The following is a 24,955-nucleotide window of genomic DNA, read 5'->3' on the forward strand; positions in this document are numbered from 1 at the left end:
TTGTTTCATACCTCCCATATACTTCAAGTAATATAATTCTTTAAATTTATTATTTTGTTTGTTCCATATAGCACAAAATTTGTATTATAAATTGAGTAGGATTTATGAACTCCACTGTATTATCTTTTAATGCCTTTTAAACATTCAAAACGTGTAAATGAAAATAATTGAATCATGTGGAAAGGTTTTGAGCTATATTAAAGGATCAAAAAAATAATCGATTTCATAATACATTCCTAGTACAAAGGTGAATATTTGGAAGAACAAGAATTGGAAAATTCAAATGTATTGTTTTCGTGAGTAAATAATATTGCAACTTTTGTAAACGTTACAATTTCATTTTTATTAGATAGTAAAATTAAACGTTAGACAAATTTTGAGATGTCCCTGAAGCTGGTGTCTCTTCTGTCGTTACTCCTTGCTGTTAAAAAAGCAATAGATCATTTTCTTAATAAAGCAATGCCTAATTTTCTCCTTTTAAATAAGTTAATAAAGAGGAAAACTTGTATAGTTTTCACTGAAGTGTTTTTCGAACTGAATGGAATACAGTAGTAGTATGTTGAAAAGATCAGTTCAACGAAATAAATAGACTACCGTGACTGTTTTTAGGCACTTGGAAAAATGAAAAAGAAACTTGTATGAGCAGTGGCAGATATAAGGGATGAGTGAGAGGGCGCCCACGAATTTAAAATTATTCATACCTTTCAAACAAAATTCATATACAATACTTGTTGGTAAATTTTGATAGTGGACCATTTTATGAAAATAATGTAACCACTGTGGTGGAGCTCTGCCTCGTAGACTGAGTGTCCTGGAAACAACTGTATAAGATCAAGTACTCCTATAATTCTTGTATTCTTGGTAGTGGACCCTTACACTACCAAATCCAAATAATATTGACGTGACAACGTCTTATAAATTGGTTTGCCGGGTGACACTTCAAGAAACTGCGTTACGTTCCCATGTTATGCGCTCACAATGAGAGCGAGTGAGAGCGTTCGTTTCAGTTCACGGTCGTCTGGAAAGAGCACGAATAGGAGCAGTGGCGAGCAACGCAGCTAGCAGCAGCCAGCAATCTGAAGGCATTCACCTGGAGAGAGAGTGAAACAGAGCAGTCAACCTGTGCAGGCGCCGCAAGCAATCTCCTGCGACTGCGCCTGCTTAGGTGAGTAAGTGAATAGGTTATGTTGTAGTAATCACAATAATGCATAATCACATAATCATGCATAAGTGAATAGGTTATGTTGTAGTAATCACAATGTTGTGGTTCAGTGCGAGATTCTTTGTATAAATTAATGTTTTAAATATAATTCTTTGTATAAATAAATGTTTTAAATTGTTACTATTATTTCATCCTTCTTCCTACTATACGAATGAATATTCACATTGAAATTATTTTACCACTCAAGTCGTTGTCACGTAAAACTTTCGCCCGTATACCGACTTTACAGGCAACCATGCAATTTTTTAGACTAACTTTGGGAACTCCATCAATTTGAAATTACAAGAAACGTTACATTACACGAATGTATGTATCCATGGAAAAATAAGAAGAATGGTTGAATTACTATAATTCTCAAATGAATTACCTTTTTTGCAACCTTGGTAAGGCTTGCTGGAGCCAATGCTTGGTTGTATTTTTCACGTTTTCATCTGATGCATCTCGAAAACTGCTCTTCACTTCAAGAAAAAAATGAGTACTGTGCAAGTTTTCTCCAATAATTTATGAAGAGACATGATAGTATCTATATGTATAATACAAATAAATAGTCTTGTTTTACCAATAATAAACAATAATTGATTTAATTAATTTAATATAAAATCTCATAAGTTCTCATAAAAAGTTTAATAGCAACTAGCAGGGCACAATAAGTAATTGATGGAAATAACCATCTGTAATATTGCAAGTTGGTGCAGAATTACACGTTTGAAATCAGCCCAGTAAAAGTATCTCACCATGACTGGGGTTTGAAATTTTATGTTCTAATGTATGGAAAAATAATGTCATGAAAGTCATTATGTTACAAAAATCCCAAAATGCCAGTTACAAAAATCCGGTTAAATTTTAATTGTGATTAATTTCACGAGAACCAATCAGAGAAGTCTTCTTATCGAAAAAGCCTTATCTGATTGGTTTTTGTGAAATTAATCACGATTAAAATTTAATCGGCCTTTGTGCAAAAAGTTTTTCATAAAGTTTGTGCATAGTTTTTCATTAATCAAGTTTGTTTGGATATAGTTGTGACACCAATAATATGTTTTCCTTGAAGATAATCTGTGACGAAATTGTTCAACTGACTATCAAACATCAGTACTTACATACATATATTTATCTCAAACTGTATTAAAAATGGTCAACTCAAATTCCAAATATCCAACGATAAAATTTGACAATGCACTGAATAATTCGAATCATATTGAAATAATCATAGAATACAATAAATATTTATACCAAACTTACCGAAGATTGAACAACATATTTTTGTCCCTGAAAATGTATTTTTCGCAGGAAAATTTCTCATTTTTCCCGTAGTTATAGAGAACTGTTGAGCTGCTTCACCGGTCAATGAATGCCTTAGAATATTGATAGTCATTGCATTGAAGTCTCGCCCACCAAAAGCAGACATTGCTTTTATCTGCACACTGTCAGCATCCTGTACGCTAAAAAAGGTCCACAATATTTCATTAAAATGACAATTAATTTATAATATGTTCTTTAAAGATTTCACATTAATTATGATGCAAATTAAAACACATTATACTCTGCATAGTACATGTTAAGAATTGTAAAAAATATATCCGTAATGCTAAATTGAGTGAAATTCCAATCTTTCCATGCAAGCTCATATATCTGGATATATCCAAACTCCACATCGACTTTATGTGTTATCAAATTGAATATTTCCAGTCATGAGGGCTTGCATGAAATAGACAATATATATTCCGCACAATTTGGCAACACAGAAATGTTGTTAAGTCTCAACCTGTACTATTCAGACTTTAGGTTTGAATTGAAACTGCACTTGAGTTATATAACATTGACGAGGAGGGGAGGGGTTTATCCATTTGGGAGCGCTCATAACAGATTTGTGGTAGTATGAATTCAAACATTCTTTTTCCCTGGAACATTTTAGGAATGACAGACAGAAAACTATTGAATATATATTCCACGCTAACAACAAAGTTGGTAAGTATATTAATTTTAATCTCATTTTTCAATTGGACACGTTAAGCCGTCGATCCCGGCTGCCTAAAAAGCAGTCGTTAGGTCATGTCAGAGGCCCTGAAATCGATCAGTTGCGACCTGAAAACTCTGACACCTGAGCCAGCCAGGTCACTCGAATATTATTATTATTTTTACCAATTGGCATTTTTGTATAAAAATGTTCTAGTTAATATTTGCTGCCATCACTTAAAGTTTCTGCAGGCAGTTTTGCAGGCAGCGCATATATATTATTATGTTACTTGAATCAACGAAGTTTTGTGTACAAAAGGATTGAAAGTCATTCGGCTTTACTTTGTATTTTTAATTATAATTTATTGTATTATTATGGAGAATAAATAATTTGAATTGTAAGTTCTAGGAACGTATTGAATTTGTACAATTTATTATTAGTTTTAGATAAAAATTGTATACAAATTAATATCTAGGATTGTCATCAAAATACTTACAAATGATTTGCTAAATCCTGAGTCATTGAATAACTTCTCCTTGAACTCATTGAACGCCACCAAACTTGAAATTGGTATGAGTTTGAAAATATCTCCACTTCTGTCTTTGTTAGTCTCAATCATGAAAGACTGCTCATTTTTATGTACCTTTAATTTCCTTTTAAAGATTGTAAGAGGCAATGCCTTAATTTCTAGTGGTAATGAATTGTACAGTTTAACTGATGTGTAGAGAAGATTTTTTGTGACGTGGTGAACCTGAGCTGTTGAACTCTGATATTATTCCTATTTCTGGTTTCATATCCATGAAAGTCACTATTAATTTTTTTCAAATCCAGATTACTATGTACATAACTAACACTAAATAATACATACAAAGAATAGACCGTTAATATTCCCAATTTTGTAAAAAAAGGTTTGCAGTGGGTCCTTATATCAACATTACAAATCAATCTAATTGCTTTCTTTTGAAGTATAAATATTTTTGAGACATGAGTACTAGAGCCCCATAATAGTACACCATAGCACAGTAAACTTTGTATTTGAGAGAAATACACATTCAATAATACATTAATGTCTACAGTAAACTTCAACCTTCTCAGCAAGTAGAGTCCCTTTGCTATTTTTTTACTAATGAACTCTGCATGTGGTTGCCAATTAAGTTTGGAATCAAGAACAATACCTAAAAATTTTAAGGGTTCAGTCCCTACTTCATTGTTTGAATTTCTATTGTAGGTGAACATAATGCCAGAAATTTTTTCTAGATTCAATGAAAGATTATTACTAGCACACCAATCATTAAGGAGTAGAGAGCTTTCAACTACACAATTTTGTACACCTGCTTTGGATTTGCAACTAACTTTGAGACAAAAATCATCAGCAAAGAGAAGTCCTGTTTTATGATTACCTTCTATGTTACAAATGATGTCGTTAAAATATATATTAAAGAGTATTGGTCCAAGTATGGAGCCTTGAGGGACACCATTATGAACCTTTCTGCCCTTAGAGAATTGGCAATCTTTATAAACAAACTGGTTGCAGTTCTCTAGATATGAAATAACCGGATTGATTGATTTGGGATTGCAGCCATAATACGAAAGTTTTTAAGCAAGTATGTTATGCTTAACAGTATCGAAAGCTTTAGACATATCATATGACCTAAAGCTCACAGAAAGACCCTTTTCCAAATCATCAACAACACTATTTACTAAACTTGTAACTGCATTATCAGTGTTTCTACATGGCCTGAAGCCAAATTGTTTTTCAGTAAAAATACCAAAGCTTTCAAAATGATTTGATATCTGGTCTTGCATTATGGCCTCGAATACTTTTGATATCACAGGTACAATTGATATTGGCCTGAAATTGTTCAAGTTTTTCTTATCACCTTTTTTATGTATAGGTATTACCTTAATATTTTTCAATACACTTGGAAAAATGCCCTTGCAAACTAAACAATCATTAAAAAGGTAGCCCAGAACTTCACATATATAAGGGGCAGATATTTTTAAGACCTTCGAATTAATACCATATATATATCTAAACAACTTGAATTACTAAGACTAATTATCTTCTGGTACACAAAATCTGCAGTCACAGGTTGGAAACTAAATGTTACATTAGACGTATTGCACTTATTGATGTAGTGAGAGCTGAGATATTCACCAACTGGCACATTTTCACTAATTTCCTCAACTTTTTCAATAAAGAAGTTGTTAAATGAATCAGCATTGTTATCATTATGTGAATCAATAGCTTTATTGTTGACATTTGTAAGACTTTTAACTACCTTCCATGCAGCTTGAGTTTTATTTTTTGAGTGCTCTATTTTGTTATTGAAATAATTTATTTTTGCATTCTTAATAGCAATTCTATACTCTTTCTTACAGCTTTTATATTTATCTCTAAGCTGATTAGTCTTAAAGATTTTTAGCAAGCTATAATATTTATCACAACTATGTTTGAGTTTCACTAAATCAGCAGTATACCATCCATCATCCAACTTTGGCTTACTAACTTTTAGACTTCTAAGAGGATAAGCAGCATTAACAGCTGACATATACAAATCAAAAAACTTCTTAAACTAATCATCAGCATCATTAAGCAAATACACTACACTCCAGTTTATGTTACAAATTAAGCTAACAAATAAATAAGTGTTCTGATCATTAACTAACCTAACTAGCTTTTTGTTTACAGTAGAAGAACTTTGAGAGTCATTTTTCACATTTATTGAAGATTTGAATAGTAGGGCATGATGATCTGACAGATGTGTATTGATAACTTGGGTCATATATCTGCTATCATGAATATCAGTCACAACATCATCAATACAGTGGCCTTCATTCAGTGTGCCTGGTCTAGTGATTTCATTTGTAGTGATATGGATACCAAAACATTCAAACAAATTACAAAGATCTCTGTTAAAATTATCATTTACATTAAAATTGACATTGAAATCAGCACATACTATTAAATTATAATTACATTTATAAATGGCACATAATAATATATCATTAAGACAGGATAGAAAGTTGTTAAAATGTTGTTAACATCATTATTATAGGGTCTGTACAATGACAAAACAATTATTTTTTCATTTGGAATTTCAATTGCAGCAGCTTCACAAACCATTTCTATAGAAAGTCTCTTTACTATGCTTAATTCTTTGAATTCCAATCCATTAATTAAAAAAATACTATTCAGGTGGAGCCCGTTGTTTGTATGAAATCTCCTTCCTATTCTGCTTATGTCTCTGTACGTGGTATTCTTGAAGTATCTGCATGCTTGTTCGATTTCATCATTGACCTTTTTTACTTCTTGATTTACACAGGACCAATCTGGCAAATCATGACGATGGGGCACAGAAAAAACAATGACATTTGCTGACCTTAGTTCTTGTTTGATCGATGTACGAATGAATAGGCCTACAGTGAGCTTCATTTGATGCCACATCGTTAGTTACAGTCATAATCACAATGAAGTCATCAGATTCATACATAGGATTAGTAGGAACCACATCTCTAAACTTTGCACTAAGTTTAACTACTGAAGTCATCTTATGTGAACTATTATTCAAAACCTCATTATGCACATTACGACCATGACTGTCAGAATACAGTTGAATGTTTACAGATTTATAGCACTTCCTCACAGTAGGCTTACCACTAATATTTGTAGCAGTACTGTTTGTATTATTCCTAGTAGGCCTACGTAGGCTTACCTTACAATTAACATCGATACGAAAGCGTCGGATTTTTGTAAGATCATCTGATGACAAGTCTCAAATTCAAGTCCAGCATGAGACAAACGACCGCCGACGCGAATCACACCTTTATCAATGAATGGAGACAGGCGACGTAGGCGCATAGAACAATCTTCTCCCTTCTCTAATTGCACAAATTCAGATGAAAAATGTATCTTCTGTACCACTTTACATAGATACCTCTCAGCAACATCAGAATCTGATTCTTCTGATTGGGGTAAGATTAGTAAGAATTTGAGAACAAGAATTACAATTCTCAAAAGACGACCATAATCCAAACAACGACCAATCAATGAATATACTGCATTGCTGTTACAATCAGGAGATTTTGTGACTGTCAACACTAACAGTTTTTTCGCCTCCGGTGGATCCACTATCTCTTCCATTTCAGTTCGGACGGGCCAATCGCATTCGTCCTCTGCTATCCATGATGGACCTGAGAGCCACAACGGAAAGTTCACAAGCTCAACTGGTGATAAACCTCTAGACAAACAGTCAGCAGGATCTTCAATTCCGGCAACATGCATCCACTCCTGTATACAAGAATCCTGTATTTTTGCGACGCGATTACCAACAAAAGTTTGCCATTTCGCGGATGGAGCATTAATCCAACACAAGGTGACTGTAGAATCAGAGAGTGCGACAATACGAGACACATGACAACGTTCACTAATAATAGTGACTACTGAATTCATAAGTTCTGCCAACAAGAGTGCTGCACACAACTCCAAACGAGGTATTGAAACAACTTTAGATACTGCTACCTTGGACTTTGAACACAATAATACAACTCTTGGCTCCTCACTCTCCTTCTGCGACTTCACATAGATAACTGCACCATAACCAGACAATGATGTGTCACAAAAACCAATCAAACTGATGTGAGAATCCTGAAACAAACCAACGTGACGTGGAACAGCAAATTTCAACAATAGAGGCAACTCTTTTTGACAATTCTCCCAAAGAGTGCAGATAGACTCAGGCGGCTTCTCGTCCCAATCCACTCCTAATTTCCACAGTTTCTGGACAAGACATTTCAGAAATAATGTAAACGGTGACAAGAGACCAAGTGGATCATAGATACGAGCCATCACTGACAGAATAGAACGCTTAGTAGCGACGACCTCACCACTCTTGACTGAAAACTGAAACAGATCAGTACTAGGTTGCCAATTCAATCCCAAGATTGCAAGGAGTTGTCTGCTTCGAAATCCTTGTACGAAAACGATTTCTCTTCCTCCGAGAATTTCTCCAACATTGATGGTGAATTTGAAGTTCACTTTGTGAGCGAGAAACCTCCTCCCTCAAACAGCTGCTTGGACTGACGATACAGCTCCGCGGCCTCTGACTCTGTGGCGACAGATGTGACTAAGTCGTCCATGAACATGTCTCTTGGTATTCTCGCCTTGGCTGCTGGAAAACGATTTCCATCCTCCTCTACAAGCTGGTGGATGGTGTGAAGCGCCAAATATGGAGAGCTTGAAACACCAAAAACAACACAATTGAGCTGATAAATTTCGATTGGATCCTCCGGCAAAAATCTCCACAATACACGCTGATAACGATGGCAGGAATCCTCCACTAATATCTGTCAAAACATTTGTTCAATGTCGGCAGTTAGTGCGATTGGGAACAAACAAAAATTAACTAACAAAACAAAAATGTCAGTCTGCAATTTGGGACCAGCATGAAGAACCTGGTTCAATGACAAACCAGATGATGTTCTGGAACCAGCATCAAATACAATTCGGATGGGCGTGGTAGTGCTGCTTGCTTTCACAATGGCATGATGTGGTATGTAGTAACCACCTCGGTCTGTCTGATCTGCTACAAATGACATGTGACCTTACGTAGGTAATCGGTCAATATTCCATGATATGAAATACGAGTATTGCTGTCAAGCTCTAGTCGTCTCTCCAAAGTCAGCAGTCTGCGTTCGGTGACAGCATACGAATCTCTCAAGCTGCTGGGCGGCTCCGCAAATGACAAGGCAACAACAAAACGACCAGAATTCACACGATGTACAGACTTCCAAAAATTTACCTCACACTCCAACTCTTCCGGTTTCAGTTGACAGCTTGGTGCAGGGCACGATTCCAACTCCCAAAAACGTTCCACAAAACTATCCAACGATGGACTACTAACGAATGGACTACAGATGGCTGTAAAACAATTCGACACATTCGTTGTTGAAGTGAGAATCGGCGCTCTTCCCATCAGAATGTGACCAAAGACACTATTAACAGTCATCAATTCGTGCGATTCACCTGTACTAGGACTCCCATGTAGCAAGTGAGGAACTAACTCCGCACCAATGATGCCATCTATTCTACTAGGAAGGTAGAATTTGTTGTCAGCCAGTGTGAGATTTTCAAGATGATGAAGTTTGGATCTGTCGATTTCACAAGAAGGCAACTTGTCGATGATTTTATCTACCACTGTGGCATCCATCGAAAACTTGATGGTAGGATCCAACTTCGACTGAATCGACACACAAGTACGACCTCGAACTTCACTAGTACCACCACCAAATCCACAAACAATGGTTTTCATGGGCTGGAATGTTAGTCTCAAACGCTGACACAATTTGGCTGTAACAAAATGACACTGACTCCCGGTGTCAACCAAGAAACGAACATCACAAAGCTGATCATTACAATCTCGAACATGTGCAGTGACAGTCGACAACACAACGGTCGAATTTTCTACATCGTTGGATGTAGAACAACAACTAATAGGTGATGTGCCACCTGCCTTGGAGTTCGACGAGGATGCAACACCTTCATTGGAACTTGATCTGGAAAAGTGCAATAAAGAATGATGAGATTCTCAACATTGAGCACACTGAGTTTTACTACGACAATCTCTACTCATTTGATCCACATCAAGACAACGAAAACAACAAAACTTTCCTTTAATCAAACAATAACGATCCCAAGGAGTCATTTTCAAGAAACTTGCACAATTTACTAACCGATGACCCGGTTTTGAGCACTTCAGACAATTTGGATTTTTACTAGATGCATCCTTAGATGAATCATTAGATTGAACCACAAACACCTTTGATTTATTATCCTTTTTGTGCCTCATATTAAACGATTCAGTCTGTTTCTCATCAGAAGGAAGAGTCTTAATTTGCTTTTCAATGAATTTGACATAATCAGTATAAGTTGGCATAGCCTTGTCACGGATTGCCGATTCAAAATTTCTATGAGAACTTGGATCCAGCAATCTCAAGCCATGATAGAGGAATATCGAGTCTGACAAATCAGTGAGTCGCAATCTCTTCACTGCATTGATTGAACTGCAAAACCCATCCAAAATCGCAATACAACCTGCCTTTGATTCTGATTTTATTGGACGAAATTCAAAAATTTGTTTGAAATAGGCATCGACTTGCGCCCGTGGCTCGTTATAGCGGGTCAATAATGCCTGCCAAATTATTTGATAATTGTTAGCCAATGGTGGCAAATGACGACAAATATTTGCTGCTTGTCCAGTAAGTCTACTTACAAGATATTGGACCTTCTGCTGATCGTTCAAACTCTTGTTGTCATGTACCAATGCCTTAAATAGTTCATAAAACACCGACCATAGAGTCTGGTTCCCATCAAATTTCAGAAGGTCGATTTTAGGCAGTACCAACTCGGACACGACCGGCTGTGCACTAGCTGCTGTAGCTGCCGAAGATTGAGCAATAGCATCAGTCGCCTCTTTCTGTTTGAGAGTGTTAGCCGCTACTTCAATATACTGAAACAGATCTAGGTGTGAGTCGTTGAATGCTACAACATGATCTTTATTCAACTCAAGTTCCAACTCATTAAACACTAATTCTGTCTTTTCATAATCCGAAATGGTCTGAGACACACGAGGATACAAGATTGAAATTGCTCAGCAACTTTTGGATCAGAGACATTTTTAGATAGTTCATAAATTCTTTGCAATCTGCCATACAATTGTTCCAGTTTAGCGTGATGCATCCTGATTTGTTTCTGTGTTTTTTCCTCCATCTTGAACTCATACACAAAACAATTCAGCCCCGACAATATAAACAACAGACAATAAAACATGAATGAGTTCAAAAACTAGATGAAAGGGAGAATCACAACTAGTAAGTTATCAAAGTTAAACTTTGATTATCAATTCACAAGATAAGTTACTGCTGAAGACAAAACTATATGATTAGATAATGTTCTTCCAACAACTCACAAACAAACGATAACTTGTTGAATTGAACAAACAAAATCATGCTGGTGATTAACCTTCACTAACATGTATAAAAAAATGGACAATACAAATTCCAACAAACAAACAAATTCCTGAGAAAAAGAGCACAATTTGCCTAGTTTCAGGAAATTACAATTTTAACTGAAATAAATTTAATTTCAGACAAATACAAATTGACAAGAAACCTTGCTCTAGAACAAGGCTACAACAAACTTAAGTTGAGCATAGATCAGACCATTCTCAACATGCCAACATTGGACAAATATGAAACTGCTTAAATCCAATGTGTGTGAATTAATCAATAAATTACAAATTTAAATTCATCTCGGCCTGGCAGGATCAAGAAATGTTCTGAACAAAGCTCAGGCTAGAGCTACCAGAGGACTGTAATTTACTATTCAAATAATCAAATACAAACAAGGGGCAAAATTTAATCTTCAATTTGAGCCAGGTTATTTGTACAGTTAAACTCTGCATTAATGAACAATAAAAAAGAGCAAAAACTCACCAGATTTAATCCAATCTTGACTACTTGCCCTTCGAAGCCTTTATTAGGTGTTTTGATCAGGTTCAGGGTGGGATGAAATCTGGGAATAAGACAGGTTCTGGCTTCCGGGCTGTCTTTTCACGTTCAACTTGCAGGCCATGCACTGTGTTCCGAACAAAGCTCAAACTGGATTCTTTATAAATTCAAATCTGATTCAAATTAATTCAATTCAACACTATTTACGCTGTTATATTCATAATTCACACACACGACACTCAAACAATTATTTACAAGAAATTTCCGATCAAAATTACATGACAAAATACGAATTCGGTCTTGCACAACAATGGGGACGAGACAAGACAGACTGAAAACTAGGACGACAAGGCCAAAGCAGAAGGACGGTCTGCGCTGGCGCAAACACAAGCCTACTATTGGCAGAACTGCAGTCTGGCATTTTGGCGCTACAGTTCGAATTCTCTGGCCAGACCAATTGTAGTTTATGTAAAAAACAATTGTCCACTAATTATATATAATCTACAGCGGCATCTACAGAATGTTCACAAAATTAATAGGCCTGTAAAAGAAGGAGCAATTTTATGTCCATTTGAAAACTGCAGAGGAACATTCAGCAGTAGAAGTAAAAAAAAAAAATCAAAATCATTTATTTGCCAATTATTAAGATAACAATAATGAATAAAACAAATACTTCATACTTATAAAGAGTAAAAATAAAATTTTAACTTAAAATTTAATTGGTGTTGCCAGCAAAACCTAAGTTTGTGTGCTAGCAACAAGTATCTACCAAAAGATTTCATTTAATTTAACATAAACATAAAAGATAATTAAACATTTTATTTGAATGGTAGTAATAATAAATAAATAAGTTAAATAATAATAATTGTAGTAATATAATATCTGAAAAAATGTAACTTAGTGAAAATAGTATCAAAGAAAAAAGTTTTTTTTAATAAAATAGATTCTAACCGTACATGAGGCAAAAAACATTGTTACTTCTGATCCATCTCTCTATATTTTTAATGGCTGATTTATTAAATCTATCTGAAATTAATTGGTCTGGCAAAACATCCACCAATCTATTACTCATGTATATGAACTGCCTGCGGCATACTGTTAAATTTGTTCTAGGAATGCGGTAATGAGATGATGAACGGAAATTATATGATGGAATGTTAGTTTCAAAGAGATTTTCATACTTATGAACGGCTAGAATTAAGTTTTTCATGTAAAGTTGTCTCACTTAAAACTGGGAACTCTGCAAAAAGGCTATGGCTGGGATATCGTCTTGGTCTTCCAAGTGCAGCTTTTAAAATATATCTTTGAATTAGAGAGATTTTATTAAAATGGATGTCCAATGCTCCACCCCATACTTGCAATATGGACTGGGCATATGCTGAATAAGCCATCTTTATTATAGTTGGGTCATTTAGCTCATTCAATCTATGGAATTTGTGAATTATGTGTTTTATTTTCTTACACATGTTATTTATATGTGCATTCCATTTAAGATTAGAGTCCACAAAGACTCCTAAATATTTGGTTTCTTTCACGTTTTTTAATGAGTGACAATCACAATCTCCATCACCAGTCCACAATCTTTCCCATTCAAGACAGATTGAAGAGTGTATTATTTAAGTTCGGAGAAAAAATTGAGAAAATTCATGTTATCATATGTTGCCCAGTAATTTAAATTCCATAGTAATTTACATATGAGAAAATGTAAAGCTAATTTGAAGGTCTATGCCTATCTAGTGCAATTGTTTTTGTATTCCTTCCAGGAATTTGTTCAGTAGTAATTTTGTAGTAGGCTTATTTTCACATTGACTGTGTTGATTTTTTCTTCGAGAATGTTGTTTTATGAATATTATGACAATATGTAAAGTGCTAATAATCAAAATGATCTTGTACATTTTATGATTGGTAATAGCCTATCAACAAAATAAAACATTTTCCACATGTAGGACTTCTATTACACTGGAGCCTTATTCTACAGTGTGGTAACTCTGTTTTTTGTTTTTTTTTTTACTTTCCTTGCCCTATTACCATAGGTAAGAGAAGTACTGCTTCCCAAAAAAAATAAAGGTAACCCAATTTCTAAATTTCTATACGTTTCAAGGTCCCCTGAGTCCAAAAAAGTGGTTTTTGGGTGGTTTTGGTCTGTGTGTGTGTGTGTCGAATGCAATTCAAGATGGCGGCTAAAATGTTGCCAAAAACAGGGTTTGTGGCGATTTTCTCGAAAACGGCTCCAACGATTTTGATCAAATTTATACTTAAAATATTCATTGATAAGCTCTATCAACTGCCACGAGTCCCATATCTGTAAAAATTTCAGGAGCTCTGCCCCATCTATACAAAGTTTGATTTTAGATTCTCAATTATCAGGCTTCAAACAATGTAAACAAAAAAATAAGTGGAAAATATTGAGCAACAACAATTGCATCATAGTCATCAACAGAAATTGAAGAAGCATAAAAAGTTCCAGTGTAGAGTTTTACAAATTTGATACATTAAACTTGAAAACCCAGCAGTGTTTCCAGGGTCCAATGGATTAATGAAAGTAATTTCCGACTTTAATCATTTGAGAGACTATACAAGTTTTGATTTCGATATGAAGCGGTTATGTTGTGTTTTCGTGCATTGGCGAATTAGTTGCAGTTACATTGAATGCCAGTCACAGCTCAGTAACAGTTTCTTATCATAGTGACCGGAACTGCTCCAACAAATACGTTACCACCGCATGCGCATACTCCGCTTTACACACCAGTGTGTGTGTGTTTTATTCAAATATTCGCGCCATCCGAGTATTCAAAAGTACGCGCCAAACAGCATCGACCGGTCGATGTCTGATTGTCGTTCCATGGTATCACACAAACTCTCAGACAGTTGTATAGATCTATAGCGATCTATAGCTCGCCCACTCTACTCGACCAGTGTGAACCATAAACCACTCTCTGACTCAGACAGCACCGTATCGCGCATGCGTTAGCAACGGGTTTTTCCCGTCCCATTCAGTCAGATCTTTGAATGTAACGTTCTTTGTGATGATGGTAACCGAGCACTGTAACTGGAGCCAATCGTCATTCTATTTGATGAAGATATTATTATCCAATGATGATTTATCATTAAATTCAATATAATAATCAATATATTATCATTTTATTTAATAAAAGAAAGAGTACTTTTGAAAAATATAATTAATAAAATATAACAGTTGTTATTTAACTGATGTTAAAAAACACTATAACTAAGTCAGCATATTGTCATTTCAAAACCAAAACCGAACCCTCAACCTCCCCTTTTACATTCAAAACATCAATAAACATAACTTTTTGAAAAACCTCTAATCCCTTCCAGCATATTGCAATTTCAAAGCAAAATCCTAACCTATCTTTCCACCTTTGAAATATCAAAAAGCATAATTCTACCTGGACCCTAGCCCTTTCTAGCATATTGCAATTTTAAAGCAAGAACCTAACCTAACCTTATGGAACATTATTAAATATAATCCAAAAAAAGGTAACCCCTAACCCCTTCACATTTAATAATTTAGATTTCAAAGCAAAATCCTAACCCCCTAAACTATCCTTTCACATTTGAAACATTAAAAAACATAACTCCAACTCCACCCTAGCCCCTTCTAGCATATTGCAATTTCAAAGCAAAAACCGAAACTATCCTAATAACACATTATTAAATATAACCTAAATAAAACCTAACCTCTAACCGTTTCACATTTAATAATTTAGATTTATCGTCATCTTTAGAACAAAACATAAACATGTGGTTCATTTCATGAACACGTTCACAAACATGTGGTTCATTTCATGAACATGTTCACAAACTTGTGGTTCAAAGCAAAATCCTAACCCCCTAACCTATCCTTTTACCTTTGAAACATCAAAAAACATAACTCTACCTAGACCCTAGCCCCTTCTAGCATATTGCAATTTCAAAGCAAAAACCTAACCTATCCTAATAAAACATTATTAAATATAACCTAAATAAAAACTAACCCCTAACTCTTTCACATTTGTTGGACGATAGACAAGGATAGCAACACCATTGCAAATCGTACACTACCATTATAACGTGGACCTCACTATAGATACTCAAAGAATACTTTTGAATAACTATGTTATAACTGTGACTGTTGCTGGCCATTACTCTGTTTCTGAGACAAAGAGAAGCTGCTTGGGATCACTAGTCTGCCGCCACCTTGTTTGGCTCTGGATCACCCGAGCCCGAGTCAGCGACTCGAAAGTATCCCTGAAGACAAACATTCCTACAGCAAGACGCGCGTGGTTGCAGCACAGTATACATACAGTATGGAAACTTGGCTAATACCCTGACGAAAAAATCCGCCATCTTGTTAGGAAGCGCCCCATTGTAATAGTATTGATGGTAGGTAGGTTCGGATCACGTTAATGATCCGGATCAATTGATCTCGTTCACTGTCACGAGCCAATCAGAAGACCAGGATTGGAACTTCCTAAGGTCACGTGACGTGTCTAGTATTTGCGTCATGTAAAAAGCATTGGTTATATAGGCATTTGATTACAAGTTTCCATTCTGTACCTATTCTGTGGTAGCAGTTGCAACTTTTGAAATTCGTTGTTTCTTTTTCGGCCATGTGAACTGTAAAGTGACTAATCATGTGACTAATCTGGGCATGAGTTTTTTGCATTTTCTTGGTATTTAGCTGTAAGTTGCATTGTTATATTGTGAAATAATATGGTATCTAAAGGTAAAAATCTAAATAATTGTAGGCTAGCATCTGAATGATACTGAGAAGCTCTACAATGTGCATTCTACAGCATGCACATTCATAGCATTATAGTTGATCATGAGAATTAACTTGATCTATTATGAATAATGAATCACATCAAACACTATTACTATGAATTATTCAGACTCGAAATCTAGTAGTTATTTTCCGGAATTCATTACCTAAGGTACTCTTCACATGGTAAAATAGGATAAGTAATTTATTGATTGGAGACTTTGGCTTCCGAAGGTGGGATCGTACAGGTTAGAAATTGATAATAATGTATTATTATGTACGTTGCAATATTGTAGCCAATTTTGAGGTCATCAGAAGCATTACATTCGTCACAAATTTTTCAAGATTTCAATAAAATTACGATAAAACAATATTTGAGTACGGTACGTAATACTAACACAATTCAATAATTTGAAAAACATTGATTAGTCAACACTGCTGGTGCTAACATTTCAGTAGGCTAGTCAAAAGACACATAGTGCCGGTTGCAAAAAATTTTAATCGTGATTAATTCTACGAGAACCAATCGGAGAAGCCGTCTCATCAAAAATACTTTATCTGATTGGTTCTCGTGAAATTAATCACGGTTACAATTTAACCGATTTTTGTGAAACCTGGCCTTAGTCTATTCAAAGTTTAGTCACCAACATAAATTGCATGAAAAATAAGTTTTTAACTATTAGGCTACATAGCCTCGGCCAATTCATAAAGCTCACTATTTGTTCTTTTAAACACTTCGAAAAATCTTCTGTGACAACTGTCAATTCACTGTTTAATACTCAAAACTCTAATGCAAAAGGAAAAACTAATTTCACCAAACCTTACTAGTGCGTGGGGACATACTACTTACCGCCGCCTCAAAGAAATAGTGGATGCACTGATTGCGCTCCTCACAATCGTCATATCTTCTCTTAAACTGGAATTCAACCAGTCAGCCAGGGAAGTCGGCCTTTTTCACACCAAATCTAGGTATGGTCACTTCTATTTGATCACAAGTAGGCCTATTTCACTTTTTGGCAAAATTACACTGTTCCTCACACATTTGACACGTTGTAACACTTTTAAAAATATTGTGTTTTAAAATAAAATCTAAAACTCCCTCACCTTTGAACCTCGTGCTTTCCAAATATCTCACTCTTCATCCTACACAATCCATTTTGAAATAACTTGGTTGAAGAGTTTTAAACAAACTTTGTTGATTAAAATGAAAACTACAATTTCTTTTTCTTCATAAAGAACAACCATAATACCATAATTACATACAGCATGGTTTTACTGAATTTATAATTTAAATTTTCCTAACTTTTTATGATTTTGATTTAGGCAACCACATCCAATCGGTTTTGTAATGATATGGGAGAAAACATAAACATAACCATGCATAACCTTGAGTGAAGAACGTTAACGTTTTAGAATTTATATTAATATATTTGAAATGCAAAGAAAAAATTGTTGTTTCAAGTTGAACAAAATATCATCACATAATCAAATCCATAAGTTTTATAAGGAATAGAGTAAGTATATATCTTTTTAAATACCTGTAGCGTCCATTGTAAACTGGTACCGAAGTAAAAATCCTATCATTCTCAAAGTTTTCTTGTTCATCTGCATCATATTTTTTAAGCTATTTGTTTCTATACATTCTACATTGGCATACAACTGCTTTTATCTCATTTTCCCATTTGTATGTTGGATTGTTCCTTCAAGATTCAAGTTGAATCCAAAAGTCAAACATGATCAACATTAATAACTTGAAGAAGGGTCTAGATTGGTATAGTAGATTCAAGTTTCTGTTCTTGTAAACTTTACTAATGTAAGTGTGTAACATTTATCGCGTGTCTATAAATCTATTTTAGATAGAAATCTCAAAATCTATTTTGGATAGAAATCTCAAAATTTATTTTAGATAGAAAAGACTAGCCTAATTGGTTTGAGGCTTTAGGGGAAATGATTACGCCCAGAGGAATTTGGACATTTAGAGTGACAATCAGAAGATATTGTTGATTAAAAACTGATATTCATCAAATTTTCAATTTTTCCTTAAATTTGGCACATATTTGAAAAATTGTAACTCTGTACTCATTGAGGATGGAGTGTTGTATTATCTAAAAGATGAACAGGAGTGATCTTTTCTGTCCGATTGCTGGGTTTGACAGAAATCAATGAAAAGGAACAAAAAATGCGAGGTTTTTCGGGTATTTAGCACAAGGAAATTTCGTGTCACAAAAATGGTTTTGGCTCCTTTTATATATTCAAACAAGATATTAAAAACTAGAATCATAATATATTTGGCAAGACCATCCCTATTTCATTTCTTTTTTGACTGGATTATAATTATGATGTTACATCTTTTGTATCATATTGGATCATTATTTAATTAATAATACGGCTGCTTTCGAAGTCAGTTGCCTATATCACTTAGTTGTCACTTTGTTAGCAGTCATTAAATGTTGAGCAATATTAGATTGCTATCCATGCAAGTTAAGATTGCGATTAATCAAATAGTCTTTTTAAAAAATGAATTTATTTGTTAACCACATACTACAATAATTTTATATCTCGCGATAGAGCTCCGTCCGCTATGTCCGCTAGCTTGGAACTGACTACTAAATACAATGTTACCTTCCACTACAACTATGCTACATCAACAATAATGGAATGAGGAGTGCTGACTATATAAGTAATTAGCTATATAACTCCTCCATCCCTAAAAAGAACTTCGGGGGTAGGGTTGTTAACAATGTTTACATTGGGTGAAACTTTTCTACTTAGATAACGATACAATAGAACAATTGACATTAGAATAAAAATTACATACAAAATAATTGTCCAAAAACTTATGTTTGTAGTTGAAATAAGTAAACTCTTCATTTGTAGAGCTTTAATCAAATAAAATTGAACATGACTTTCTACTAGTAACGGATCAACAACATTTGATATTTATGAATGAATCAATGACAACGAAAACATATGGTTTATCATATCATTCTACCCGGCTAGATTTTCGTGTTATCTTAGGGGCAAGATGACGGAGCGACACAGTGGACTCTTGTCCATCAGGGCGACGAATGTGAGCATACTCTGGGTTTGCCTCCATCAATTCAACTTCTTCTACTGATGAATCTTGCTTTGAATTTCGGTTCATTTTCTTCAGCCAAACTGGTCCTGGGCTCATTAGCCAAGATGGTAGTGAATGTCCATTTGTTGAGGATCTCATGTGCCAAGAAAGCTCTTCAACTCAGTTGACATGAAGGATGTTCCTCTGTCTGTGTGAATATAGCTTGGGAGGCCAAAAATTGATATTAATGAGACAGGCAATTTATGACTGTTCTCGCAGTCATGTCTGGACAAGGAAATACAAAAGGGAATCTTGAGTACTCATCAACCATCACCAGTAGGTATTTATTTCTTGTTTTTGATTGTACGGGTCCTTTGAAGTCCATATTAATTCGTTCAAAAGGTTTTGTTGCCTTTATGAGATTTCCTTTTGTCTTCATATACTGTGGTTTTATTTCAGAGCAAATTGCACAATTGGAGCAAATTTTCCTTACATCATCTACAGTATAGGGGAGATTTTTCATTCTGAGCCAGTGGTAGAAACCAGTTACACCAGGGTGACAAAGTTCATTATGGTATTTTGCCAAAGCTGAGTTCAATGTTGAACAACCAGCTGTAATACATATACGAGAGAGTGCATCAGCTGGTGCATTTTCTTTTCCAGGTCTGTAGACTATGTTGAATTTGTATTCAGATAATTCTAGGCGCCACCTTTGTATCTTTTCATTTTTTATTCTTCTATTGTGTTGAGTGCCAAACATGAATGTGACTGATTTTTGGTCAGTGATCAAAGTGAATTGTTTTCGTAGTAAATAGTGTCTCCATTTTCTTATAGACTCCACAATGGCATAGGCTTCTTTCTCAACAGCTGAATGCCTGGTTTCACTTTGGGACAAAGTTCGTGAGAAAAAGGCTACTGGTCGAGAATTTTGTGTTAATGTTGCACCAATTGCAAAATCTGATGCATCTGTCTCAATTATGAATGGTACATTTTCATCAACAAAGAGCAGTACCGCGGAAGCAATTTCATTTTTCAACAATTCCAAAGTTTCCATCTGATCTTGAGATAGAGGGAATTTCTGTATGTGGACAAGGGGGTGAATCTTTTGAGAAAAGTTTTTAATCCATCGGGAGTAATGAGCCAGTAATCCCATGAGTCGTTTCATTTCTTTAGCATTTCTTGGGGGTGGAAAGTTCATGAGTGGTGCAAGGCGTTCTGGGTCAGGTTTAATTTCTCCATGTTTTATCTCATACCCAAGGAACTTCAATGATTTTTTTGAAAATTTACATTTTTCTCCATTTATAGTCAAGCCATACAATTCAATTACTTGTTGAAATTTCTTAAGATTTCTGTCATGTTCTTCTTGATCTGAACCGCAAATGACAATAGCCTTTTTCTGCAAAAGCAAGACCTTATTGATGTGACAGCTGTTTCCATATACTAAAATTCCGTATGAAATTATGCTTTGGAAAAAAGCAAAATATGAGTTTCTGAGGTATTTTTCCGGTACAAGATTCTTCAACTGCCTTAACAGATAGATAACCCTAGATAACCTAGCAGAAACGAAATTTATGTGGGGTTCCCAGGTCAACCTGTAATCAAACATTAGGCCCAAAAACTTTAAACTATTGTTATTGTTGTGTGTATAGTCCCTGAGACCAAATGTCATAAGCTGAGTTTTATCCTCGTTTAGTTTAAAGCCATTCGCTGTAAACCACTTGGAAGCCTCCGCCAAGGTATCGGCTGTCATGTTATGTAAAGTGTGTACATCTGAATGAGAATTAAGAAAAGTGGTGTCATCAGCATACAACACAGTCTTGCTGTTGATTGTGAGAGGAAGATCATTTATCATAGTCTATGACCATTCGTTTCTTCTGTCCATTGGTTACAATGAAAGGCTGGGCACGCCAACTGGACTGGCTTTCCTCAATTATTCCTTCTGTAAGGAGGCGATTGACCTCATTCTTCATGAATTCATAGTCATCTTGTGGGTGTCTTCTGGATCGGGTAGTTATTGGGTGGCAATCGGGAGTCAAGTCATTGAAAAGGGAACATGGTTTTATCATGGCCTCCACCAAGAGGCAATCTTTCAAGGGTGGTGTGGTTGTAGAATTATTATCTATTACAAGAGGCTGTTTATTACCATTGAATGCTAAACTTATTGTAGAGTGATTCATCAAAAAATCGTGACCAAGTATCACATTGCAACAGCATTCTTTTAATACCAAGAGTTTAATATTGTTGTATTCATTTCCTTTGTACACAATATTGCTATAAACACATGCTTTTGTAGCGGTGTTATGTTGAACAGATGCAAATCTTATAAAACAAGAATCTGATGCAGTTTTAAATTTATTTGTTTTTGCAAATTTTTCATCAATAAAACTGGCAACACTTCCGGTATCAATAAGAGCTGGTGTATTTATTCCATTCACCGAAACAATAATTGTAGCTTTAGAAAGATTACTGGCTATACCAGCTGCAGTAATAGTTGACGTAGTTAGTTTTTCTTTGAGCGTTTTACTTTTACACACATGGGAAAAGTGTCCAATTCGGGAACATTTATGACAAGTCTTTCCTATTGCAGGACATTCTTGAGAATTTGAGTGTTTTTTATATCCGCAACGTTGGCATTGAGCGGATTTCTCTACAATTGCCTGTCGATTTTGGGTTACAGCATTAACATCTGAGAAAGATTCACTCAAGCTTATGTTTTTATTTTCTTCAACAGAGTTTGTATAACAAGTACTTTTAAAGGAGTCGGCATATGTTTTTGCGGATTCAAGAACACGTGCTTGGGAAACGGTTTCTTGTAGACTCAAATCTCCTTGTTGAAAAAGTTTCTCTTTAATTTCAATAGAACATAACCCTGAAACAAGAGCATCTCTAATATGCTCGTTTTTGTTTTCTTCGGCTGACACTCTAGTGAAGTTACATGATAAGCTTAATCTTTTTAGTTCAGAATAGTAGTGATCAATGGACTCACCTATTTGTTGTTTTGCATTAGCAAGGCAGTATCGTGCATAAATTTCGTTCTTTGGTTTAACGAACATATCTTCCAACATGGATATAGTTTCTTCATATGAAGTATAGCTTTCCACAATTTCGTACAAAGCAGGTGATAAGAAGTTTACCAATATTTTCATTTTGTCTTTGGTTGTTGTTCCTTCTAAGAAATTTTCGAACGTCTTTTTCCAATGTTTCCACTCTCTCTCTGCCGTAGGCGAATCTGGGTCGATAGATAATTCCTTTGGCTTGAGAAACTTGTCAATATGTGATTCCATCTTATCTTCTTCGTAGTTACGGTTTTCAATCGTTTTTGTCTTTTTCTGTGTCGGCATTTTATTTGATTAAATTGAAATAAGTAAACTCTTCATTTGTAGAGCTTTAATCAAATAAAATTGAACATGACTTTCTACTAGTAACGGATCAACAACATTTGATATTTATGAATGAATCAATGACAACGAAAACATATGGTTTATCATATCAGTAGTGAAAATACTTTCTTCCCTTATGGGGGTGTACTTGTTAACAGCAATCGGATTAAAATTAAGATGTTCTAAATTAATTGTGAATTCTGGTTCTTGGTCTTCATTCATACTATTGATAACGTTGTCTAGGTTCAATAACTTAGGTCGATATTTTGATCCAGACAAATGATTAGGTATTTTACCATTATAATAATATGTATTGTTGTTGCTATTGATTAAATAAACTCCTTTTACAGATTTTGTTATCGTTTCTGCTTGCTTGTCAATTCTTATGTTTTCTTCATTTGGAAAAATACACAAATAGCTATTCATAGCTTTTTGGAAAGTGGGTGGACCGTTTTTGAGACCGAAGTGCATTCGTAAAAATTCGTAATGACCCGTGTCTGTAGAGAATGCAGTTTTTTCAATACTGCTAGGATCCATTTCTATCTGATGGAAGCCAGAGAATAAGTCTAGGGTAGTGAAGTACTGTGCTCTTCCTAATTTGTCTAGAATATCTGTTATATTAGGAAGTGGGAATTTATCGTCTATAGTCTTAGAATTCAAACCGCGATAGTCAATTACAACTCGAAATTTCTTTTTACCAGAAGCATCTTGTTTCTTTGGAATGACCCATATTGGTGAATTCCAAGATGAATTGGAGGGTTGAATTATTTTTTGTTCCAACATTTCATCAATCTGTCGATTTACTTCAGTTCTATAGATTTCAGGGTAGCGATAACTTCTTGTATAGACCGGGATTTCGTCGGTGGTTCTTATGATATGCTTTATTTCATTTGTGAAAGTCAAAGGATTTCCATCAACGTGAAATATATCTGAGTAATCTTTAATCACCTGTAAAATAGCTTGCTCTTCATCGGCATTCATATGATTGGTTCTAATTTTTGATAGATCGATTTTGTTCGGAAATGTTTTTGTATGATACTATAGCTTCACCTTCATTCATATTTTCAATTGGAATTTCTATAATGGATTGAGTTCTAGCTTGTATCAGAAATGATTTTATTTGTGTCATTTGATTTTTGGTAGGGTTCGTTGACTTCACTTTTGAATCATTTTCTTCAGCGTTGAAATAATAAATAGGTAGTTTCATTCCATTAAAATCAATACTGTCATTAATGAAATCCAAATTTATTTTAAGTTTTTTCATATTGTCAAGTCCGAGAAGAAGGTCAAAGTTTTAATGAAAATCAAAAAGATAGAACGTTTGTTTCGATTTTCCTAATAAAGAAATCTTTGTACTGTATTTCTCTTGTTAAATACCATGCGCTGTCTTCTATCAAGTTTTCTTTGTAACATTCCATACCTATGAAGTTCTTCACGAATGACCTAGTGCTTCCTGTATCGATTAGAACTCTAAATCTTGTTTTAGGGTCAATGAAGTAGGGAAGTTCATTTTTGTCATCTTGTAAGTTCATAATTGAAAATTTCTTTCGAGGCTCGTATCCTCTAAAAACACTCTGATTCGGTTTGTTCGGTTGGCTGGAAATACGTTTCATTTTCGTTTTCAACGGAGAGCTGTTTGAATTCGTCTGATAATTCTTTCTGAGCGTTTACCTCGAAATTATTATCAAACTCATCATTTTGCATTTCGTCAATTGGTCGACCTGTCATTTGAAACAGTCTTGGTCTTTTTTGGGGACGATTGTTGATTGAGGAAATGCTCATTGGCGTTGGTTGATACGAATTTTGGGGTCTTGGTTGGTTGTAGTTTGGATTTTGAGCTCTTGGCTGATTTGTGTTGAAATACTGTGGTTTGGGTTGATTGTTTTGAAAATGTTGTTGAGGTCTGTTCATGTGTTGATTTTGGAAGTGTTGATATTTGTTTTGAAAGAATTGAACTTTCTGATTTTGAGTGTGATAGAACTGTTGTCTCTGAGGATAGTTTTGTATTTGATAGCTGGGATTACTTTTGTGTTGGATTTGAATGTTAGGCTTTTTCAAATTAGAGTGG

At 34.8% G+C, this 24,955-nt stretch overlaps 1 protein-coding gene across 1 annotated transcript in view; it reads right to left on the reverse strand.

The window, feature by feature from the left end:
- Window positions 1–208: 208 nt before the first annotated feature.
- The window catches only part of LOC120354674, a 34,993-nt gene continuing 10,246 nt past the window's right edge, over window positions 209–24,955 (reverse strand). The window contains exons 3-4 of the mRNA XM_039442072.1: window positions 2,462–2,661; window positions 209–421 (exon numbers count right to left, since the gene is read on the reverse strand). Coding sequence (XP_039298006.1) covers window positions 366–421; window positions 2,462–2,661 — 256 coding nt within the window. The 3' untranslated portion in view covers window positions 209–365. The remainder of the gene's footprint in view (window positions 422–2,461; window positions 2,662–24,955) is intronic.

Source organism: Nilaparvata lugens, chromosome X, assembly GCF_014356525.2.
Source record: "Nilaparvata lugens isolate BPH chromosome X, ASM1435652v1, whole genome shotgun sequence".
In the NCBI taxonomy this organism is placed as follows: domain Eukaryota; kingdom Metazoa; phylum Arthropoda; class Insecta; order Hemiptera; family Delphacidae; genus Nilaparvata; species Nilaparvata lugens.